The 9,115-nt window shown below is 37.3% G+C and overlaps 1 protein-coding gene across 1 annotated transcript in view; it reads left to right on the top strand.

The window, feature by feature from the left end:
• LOC107569855 (versican core protein-like) overlaps nucleotides 1–9,115 on the top strand; it is a 23,048-nt gene that overhangs the window by 12,903 nt on the left and 1,030 nt on the right. The window contains exons 2-6 of the mRNA XM_016256014.1: nucleotides 6,832–6,903; nucleotides 7,016–7,078; nucleotides 7,191–7,562; nucleotides 8,334–8,508; nucleotides 8,693–8,820. Of these exons, the coding sequence (XP_016111500.1) occupies nucleotides 6,832–6,903; nucleotides 7,016–7,078; nucleotides 7,191–7,562; nucleotides 8,334–8,508; nucleotides 8,693–8,820 (810 nt within the window). The remainder of the gene's footprint in view (nucleotides 1–6,831; nucleotides 6,904–7,015; nucleotides 7,079–7,190; nucleotides 7,563–8,333; nucleotides 8,509–8,692; nucleotides 8,821–9,115) is intronic.

Below are 9,115 nucleotides of genomic sequence, written 5' to 3'. Positions count from 1 at the left end.
GCAGTGACCTCACATTGCGACCACAGTATGAGCACAGTGAATGCGCTGTGTGGTTACACTTTTAGCTCACTGTGACACACACATTGTGACCACACCATGAGAATCATGTGAGCTCATGGTGACATCATTGTGAGATCAAATTGTTGACTGGGTATTGTATCTAGTCGGTATTGAAAAGTAAATTTTTAATTTTACGCAAAATGCGATATCCGCCGAGTTATTCTGTCATGTTTTCTCCCTTTCTTTCCAAACCGCACGCAACAAAAGCCAATCACAGAGCCCCATTCCACGCACTGTAGACAGTGATGGCGGCGCTTTGAATACACCCGGCATCCTAGTTTTCCTCATCTATTTTTTTGTACTTTGTGATCAACAAACAAACTTAGAGCTGCACGATAAATCGCATGTGATTGTCATGTGCATCTCGTCAGTAAAGCCGGTTCTGTGAATAGTAAATCTCCATCACGTGCTTTCAGATGGAGCGGCATTTAATACACAGAGCCGTAGATCACTGCTATATCGCGTTCATAATCGCAGATGAGTCACAGTCGATTATGAATGCGATATTGCGTTGCTTGTCAGTGTAAGTGTTTTTATTAATGCCATTAATGTTTTTGTTAATACAGCGTATAGCACTAGTCAACTAAATTAATGTAACATGGCAAAGATGAATGCACTTTTGGAAGTTGAAAGTAAGGGAAATGTCATTTAAAAATTTCTGTGGTTTAATGTGATATTGTTGTTCATGTATGTTCATGATGAAATTCTTTTATTGTTGTAATTAATTTATAGCATTAACAAGATGAATTCATTTTGGGAGCGATGACTGATTGAATGTATTTTTAGTCCAGTGCCTGTATATAAGATTAGTATTGAAGTATTGAAGAGGCTGTCATATGTGGATCAACTTACTATGTTGTGTATTTTCAACAGTTTCAATATGAAAAATAACTTTTAAATTGATTCAATGGATTTATTGCATTTTGAATAAAAAAAAAATGTCATGGACTTATTGCATTTTGGGGGAAACAAAAATGCAATTTTATAATAAATCTTTGAAAATCAAAATCTGGATTTGAATTTTTAATGTTATTATAACCTAAAGATGCTATGTGAAAGTTTGAAACAGAAAATAGTGGTTTTCATCTTGGCACTTTCTTGGTAAAGAAAACACATTTTTACTCAAATTAATCAAAATGGATTTAAAAATTTTTTTTAATCCATTTTGATTAATTTGAGTAAAAATGTGTTTTCTTTACCATATATATATATATATATATATATATATATATATATATCTACCCCTAACCTAACCCTACCCCTACCCTAAAACCAGAGGGAAATGATAGCTGAATAACAAGGGTGTAGAAGCACCTAACCCTGGCTGTAAGCCTAAAGTTGACATTTCACACAAGGATGTTGATCCAGGAATATGTTGTACTTGGTGAAATCACATTCACTGTTTCGGACCCTCCACTGAGGGTCCAGTTAACCAAAATGTACAAGATCCAAAAAGGTTATAAAGGTGTTGTAAAACGAATCCAAATTTAGGCTTTTATTCACATATAATAACACACATGCATAGGTAACAACAAACACCAAGTCTAAATCTGGATCATCTACTTTATTTTATGCTTGATATCCTAACTGCTTCAGTGATTTACATCTATTGCAGCTACATGTGCTCATTGTAATGTAGTTCCTGCTTTCCACAGACAGGACGGTACAAATGAACTCTATTCCACTCCATCTCCCAACTTTCTAATGCCTTTACTGTGCTTGGGAAATGGTGAATGGAGCTAACAGAGCATTACTGACAGACCTGTTCAGAATATTGAGTCAAATCGGACACAACTGCCACACTCTGTGAAGCTTGAGGAGAATGTTTAATAGTTAGACAGTATCAACATAGTCATTGTTTGTAATTATAGGAGTTACATTATTGTGTTTGTATTTATGCCTTGTACAGTTTACGTTTTTCCAAAGACCATGTTTAACCAACACAAGTCACGTGATTATGCAGCATGTCTGGACACGGACTGTGGTTGTCAGGAAAAGTGACAAAACACTTGTTGCTTGCTGTAACATGCATCATGTGCCTTGTTCTACATATAACTCTTCTACATAATCACATCTTGTAAGAGGGTCAGTGGTGGTTGCGAAGGTTAATTTAAAATACATTTTCTAGCTAGCCTTTCTGCCTTTGGTTTATCATCTGGTTTGAGATAATATTCAGTGCATTTATGATGCACTGGTTGACTGAGTCACTGACTGATAATTAATGCTATATCTGGGTGATATGACATAAAGAGAATATAGAATGTCAGAGAGGGGAGTAGAGATTCTTTCTGAGTTTCAACTGGATGACCATGTCCAATCATTTGGTGTAAATGGAGGTGAGTAATGGTCAAATCACTGACCCATGTGTTGAGGGTATGGGTGAGGAGTGTGAGCTTTTCCAGCTGAACTTAAGATCTGTTATCTTGGAAGGAAATAAGCCAGAAAAGCACTGACCCGGAAATGCACATCTTGGCTAGATATTAACTGGAAAGGGCTCATGAATTGCTGTCTGTTCCGTATTCTGTTCCATGTTCCATATCTTCCATATTCTGTCTGTTGATGTATTGCATTTTTGTGTTGACATTTTTAAGTATAAACAAATTTGCTTGACATTGATGAAAGATGAAATGTATTACCTGTTTGTCTGTCTATTTATATGCATTATTTTAATTATTTGTAAATTCACTATTTACAGTGGTTACATTATATTTAATTAGACTAAATTAAATAATTACAAAACAACAAAGTACATATCAAAGTAATTTAAAGTTCAGCGTGTATTCCTGTCTCAAAGTTCATATGAGTCACTTTATAACCTTTTGAACATCCGGTTGCTCTCTCTTATCACCTAGTGCTGTAAGTAGTGCGGTCTCTCCCCCGTGTGGAGGTGCAACTGTCTGATGCATGTGATCCAATAACTGTTGAGATTAAATTAATACAGAAATAATTCGTGACTTGTAATAAATTGTTAACAGGGAAATAAATAATGACTTTGAGAAACAGTCACACTCTTAAAAATAAAGGTGCTTCACGATGCCATAGAAGAAACTTTTTGTCTAAATGGTTCCATAAAGAACCTTTAACATCTGAAGAACCTTTCTGTTTCACAAAAGGTTCTTTGTGGTGAAAGAAGGTTCTTCAGATTACAAAAAGGCAAGAAAGAGATGGTTCTTTAAATAACCTTTGACTGAATGGTTCTTTGTGGAACCAAAAATGGTTCTTCTATGGCATCGCTTGAAGAACCTTTTGAAGCACCTTTATTTTATGTGGATATTCGCCAGATTTAAGACTTTATCATTTTATTCGATTCTATTCATTTTGCTGTTTATGATCACGTGATCTTTGGTAATTTGTGATTCATTATGAAAATTAAGGTAATTTGAGTTGTTACCTGGGATTTAAATCTAAGGGAAATTGTTTGCTGCTTTTTTTTTTTTTTTTTTTAGCAGGAGCCACAATAAGACGATTAAAAAGTTAAACTTGATCCAAAATAAATTAATATACCATTATGTTATTGGCTACAACGGCATTACATATTAGTTTCACTGCTATATTATAAAGGTTAACATTCACTTAAGTTCGGAGTGAGTAGAGCAAAGTGACGCTCTCTTTTCATTCCTTTTTAGATGGAGATTCTGTGATTGCATTGTGTGTGTGTGTGTGTGTGTGTCCTTGTCACTTTCCCCGCACCTCCCTTTTGCTTGGTGTCCACTCACTTTTTCGGGTGGGCAGTGAGCCCCTCCTCTAAATCCCTGACGAAGTTATTTAGGGTGTAAAATGGATTTGAATTTGCTATTAGCGTTCACATTTTGTGCCCGGACCACAGCAAACAACATACGGTCCAGAGAGATTCATCAAATTGAGGAGAAGGAGAACACATTTTTTGTTCCTGATAAGGACACGTATGAAGGTTTCACGAGGACTCACTGTGAACTGGGATTAAGTAAGATTAAAGATTTTCGGTTGGAATTATAACTTTCATAAAAGGTACAGTATTTAATTCACTATTTTGTACTGTTCAATGCATGTTATGACACTGTCGTCAGTCAGAGTGATTCATTAATTGCAAAATGTATGAATGCATGTCACGGCATAATATGATTACATTTAAATAAATCAGATAATAATTCAAACTAGCCTACTAGATGTAGTTTTTAACGATTGTTTTTCAGCCTTCGTCGTCTTGCTATTGTTGTTGTTGTTGCTATTATTATTTATTTTCTGTTGTCCAAATATTATTTTATAGTATTTTTACAATACGCCTGAATAATATTATACAATAGTTTAACATGAGTCACACGGAAATAGTAAGTTCCCATGACCTCACTCAATACAGGAGTAGAATTATCCAAAGTGAATCAGTGAACTGATAAAGCAGTGCCAAAAAATCGTTAACAATCTTTCACATCTCTGATGCTGAGATAGCACACATACGTCTGCAAGATGTCTGTTAAAGATCACTTGATCTGGAACGCATCTGCTGTGTACAAACATCTAACAGACGTCTGTAAGATGTCAATTTTACATACATTCTAAATCATAAACATCTTAAAGACATCTAATAGACATCTATTTGACATCTGATAGAAAACGTCTTATAGACGTATTGCAGATGAGCAAACACTGTAAAAAAAAAATACGTCTTCCAGATGTAAATGCAGACGTCAAATAGACGTCTCCGAGATGTATGTGTGCTATCAGGGATAGGCTACAAAATTGGGCGTGATTAGTAAAAGCATCCAGCTCCGTTTAAGGCACCTAGTCTAGGGCAAGGCAGTTCTGAATATCTATTCACAGATAATAATTGACTATAAAACGTTAACTCTAGACTGGGTAATCTAATTACTACAGAGTGAGGGACTTCCAACAGCAGTGCAGGAGCGAAATAAAGCGCGCAGACGTGAATGAAAAGTGATTATGTCTCTAATCTCAGTCTTCTTGAATGATAATGAGGATTTTCAATGCATCTATGTGCAATTCTTTGGAAACGTTTCCTAAGTAGATACACCTCTTGTCCGTTGTTTTATCATTTTATTTTTTATTGAAGATATTTTTTTTGAGATACAATGTAGTGTTCGTGCACTGTAACATTTGCCTCCATCTATTTTTGTCACGATGATTTCTGTAATTTATACTTGGTTTGAGATTTCGGTAATGAAATTCAGAGTGGTCAAAAGTGCGATGACCTCGCCACTGCACGTTTTCACCCCTTTGATCGTTGAGGCGGCAGTTAAACTTCAAATGACACCTTTAAGGAGCTGACTTTTTCATACTGTAACAGGCACGGAATAAACAATAGAAAACGTACAACTGCATGAAATACTATGAAGAAAGAAACAAAGAAACCTTAATTTTCACATACATGTCACGTACTTTTAATTTTCACACCGCACTTAAGTTTTGGGTTGCTTTACGTCAATTTCTCATGTGGTCAGTGGGTAGTCTCGTGAGCCCCGCTTTTGTGGTGTGGCGGTGGCAAAAGTTTGTGCTTCACCCCCCGCAGGGGATTATAGCAAATTGAATACTCAATTCGGCCTCCCACCCTCTGAGAGGAAACACTTTTTTGTATGACCACCACATCCCCTCAGTCAGATGAGTAAAGCCTTTCAGCATTCATTAGTCTTGATAGATAGCAAAGGTTATTCAGCTCTGAATACAACTAGATTTAAGTGACTTTTCAAATCAATGATTCAATGATTCTTATCTTCACCTCCTAGACTGGACGATGTTGCTAAATATAAAACACATGCTGTGGTTGATCTGCATATACCAAACTACGACTGAATCTGGTAAGCTTTTTTTTATATATATAAAAAATTAACATCTATATTAAAGTGTTTGACTGGCAATACATCTCTACATGTTCAAGGGTTTCAGAATGTAAGGGTGGACATTTGATTTATTAATGTAAGACTGGTGTTTGCATGAGTCTAAGGTACAAATTCATGTGAATAGATACATGCTTTTCTTCTATGTGATCTTTTTAGGGGTCTATATGATTTCATTTCATGCAACAAAAATATACTTATTTGTTAAATTAATTGCAATGCATCTCCTGAACTGGTCAAAGTGTAGTGAATCAGACCTTAAAGTCCCCATGAAATCAAAATTAAAGTTTTTTGGGTGTTAGTATCAATATGTTAGTCTTAAGGTTATCTATAAGGCAGTGTGCTCCAAAACAGTGACAAAATTCGCATTTAGAAGATATAAGCATTCAAAGCTTGCAGTTCGTCACTTCCGCCAAAACGGCTCAATGATGTTTTTTGATGTCACATCGTACTCCAGCTTCTCATCAAACTTTCTGTCCAATCAAATGCTCTCTAGAATCCGAAGCGCCCGCTATAAAATAAAATAGACACTATAAAATAGACGCTGAAGCCGCGGCTGAAATCGGTCACTTGTCCACAGAAGTTTCTGTACAGTGAATGGCACGTAGTGCACTATATAGAGGACAGGGAATTTTATAGCAATATGGATGAGATTGTGGCTGTCATACCCTGTCAAATGCGGCTTTATGGAGCTCAATGGCTCTGAACGGCTCTAGCCCAAGCTGTGATATAAACGAATGCTATTGGCTATTTTAAAAAGGAGCGGGGCTGCTTGATATGTCCCGCCCTGTCTTCCTGTTTCAGTTAAAATGACGTCAACTCATAGAGTAATGCTGCGTGTTTCTAAGCATGTCAGGGGACCTTTAAACTCTCATTCCCACAAACTATTGTCCCCCAGCTGCCTCTAATGGTTTACTTCCAGGCACCTATACCTTTTAATTAGGATGTTCTTGTAGTCTGGTGCAAACAGATGGCTTGACTTCATCACTCCGAGAGGCCATGCTCTCACAAGGAGGTGTGCTACCCTGAGGGGTAATCCCACCTGTCCAAAGCATTTCTCACATTGTTGGTCCAAGTATATGGTGGCTTTCTGTCAGTTATGATCCTTTCAACGTCCCCCCTTCAAGGTTATCTGTCCTTCTACAGGAAAGTAGTTTCTGGTGTGCTCACCCGTAGGCTTCACAGAGGCAGTAAAATAATTCTCAGCTCACTTATAATAAACACAGTAAGGCATGATTTCCCGTGCTTTGCGGTGGATGCAGCTGTGTGTATAACGTTGAGACGTGCCTTTCGTTCTCTCAGTCTCTAGCACGTTATTGGTGATGCGTCCTGTCAGCGGCTTGTTGTCTGGGAAAGTGACCCTTCCATGTTACTTCTCCATCAACCCCACTGTCGGACCTAGAAACAGAAATGCCTCCGGAACAGATTACCTGCGCATCAAATGGACCAAAATTGAGGAGGGTGTTGAGTCGACTGTTCTTGTCACCCAAAACGGCGTCATTAAGATCGGTTCAGGGTACAGGAGCCGTGTATCTGTGCAGAGTCATCCGGAAGACATTGGGGATGCTTCTCTGACTATGGTGAAGCTTCGGGCCAGTGATGCTGGAACATACCGCTGTGAAGTGATGTTTGGGATTGAAGACACACAAGACACAGTCAGTTTGAATGTTGAGGGTGAGATTTTTTTCTTTATCTGTCTCATATTCTTTCAAATTTGTCTTGTCCTTTTAGAGACACCATTGTTGTATCTAAAGCACATATGCTGCTAATATGGGAAATTCCTTAAAGCTAATTGATCAATGAAAGTCATAACCCAAGTAAATTATAGATAAATGAAAGCTCAGTCTGTTAAGTGGAACTGTTTATGGGAGAAAACCCGCAAGCACAGATTATCTAAATTGTTGAGGGATTTTAAGGTTGTTTTGGACTCTCCCAGATTACAGTTACAATGTAAAAAGTCAAATGGACTCCAATAAACTTTGCCTCTCTTAATGTCTTCCCTCTGCTTGGATATACTATGATGGCAGGACACATCTTGTATGGGCTGATTTATGCTCAGGCCATGTGAAAGGATGGGTTGGGTCAACCCTGAACTGCTTTGGCTCTAGAACTGCAGCACCACCCTGCTCTCAGCAAAGACACACTGCCATTTTAATTAGATCCATTACTCATTTAATTCGATTTTTTTCAAAGCAACAATTATGGGGGTGGATGGAATGTCCCCTCATTCAAATGAATGTCCCAACACTGCTTGCTTTATTAATTTGTTTATAAGCAACTTGCAACTTGCAGTAAATCAGTTTCTATTAGGCTTCATATTTATTGTGGTCACTTACAACAATGATAGTAATACAATATGCCCCTTTTAATGAAAATGTTAATGGATGGAATGGTCTTTGTTAGGACATGTTCATTTTTGTTTGTTTTATTTATTCTTTTGAACAGGCGTGGTGTTTCACTACAGGTCAAAAGTCAGCAGATACATCATGAACTATGCACAAGCTGTGCAGACCTGCAGCAATGTTGGAGCCACCATTGCTACAGCAGAACAGCTGAGAGCTGCTTATGAGGATGGATTGGACCAGTGTGATGCTGGTTGGATAGCAGATCAAACAGTGAGGTTAGAAGCATCACACACACAAACAGTCTGTACTTCTATATCCTCTACAGGCAAACTCAGTAATACGTTTTAGACAATATGTCAACATGTTAACATAAAAATAAATTGCATAGGTTGTACTACTTGTACTACTTTTTTAGTCATGAGAAACTTTTCCCTCTGTGTGGATTATTTCTATCTGTAGATATCCAATCTCTAGACCAAGGCCCGGCTGCTTTGGAAATCTGCCTGGAAAACCTGGTGTCAGGTCATATGGCAAACGCAGGCCCACAGAGACCTACGACGTGTACTGCTTTGTGGATAAACTCGAGGGTACGGATTTTACTATACATCTTATTTATTTCAACTTTTTTTATTTTTTAAATTTTTAATTCGAAAAAAAAAAAAAACGGCAACAAAAAAAACCTTGTTGACAAGGCCAGCAGTTCTGTGGTTATGTGAAAGAGCAGTAGTTTATCTATTATATTTGCTCTATGCTGACATATTTAATGTGGTTTTAAACTGCCGTTATAGCCAAAAATAAGTATCAACCATTTTGGCAATGAACATCTGTGGTATTATGCATTGAAGTGTAAGCTTTCAATATTTTAGCTGCCAGAAAAGAGAA

The sequence above is a fragment of the Sinocyclocheilus grahami genome, unplaced genomic scaffold, assembly GCF_001515645.1.
Source record: "Sinocyclocheilus grahami isolate Dianchi unplaced genomic scaffold, SAMN03320097.WGS_v1.1 scaffold1388.1, whole genome shotgun sequence".
NCBI classification, from domain to species: Eukaryota; Metazoa; Chordata; class Actinopteri; order Cypriniformes; family Cyprinidae; genus Sinocyclocheilus; species Sinocyclocheilus grahami.
Note: the sequence above shows the minus strand (reverse complement) of the source record. Positions and strands in the feature narration are given on the sequence as shown.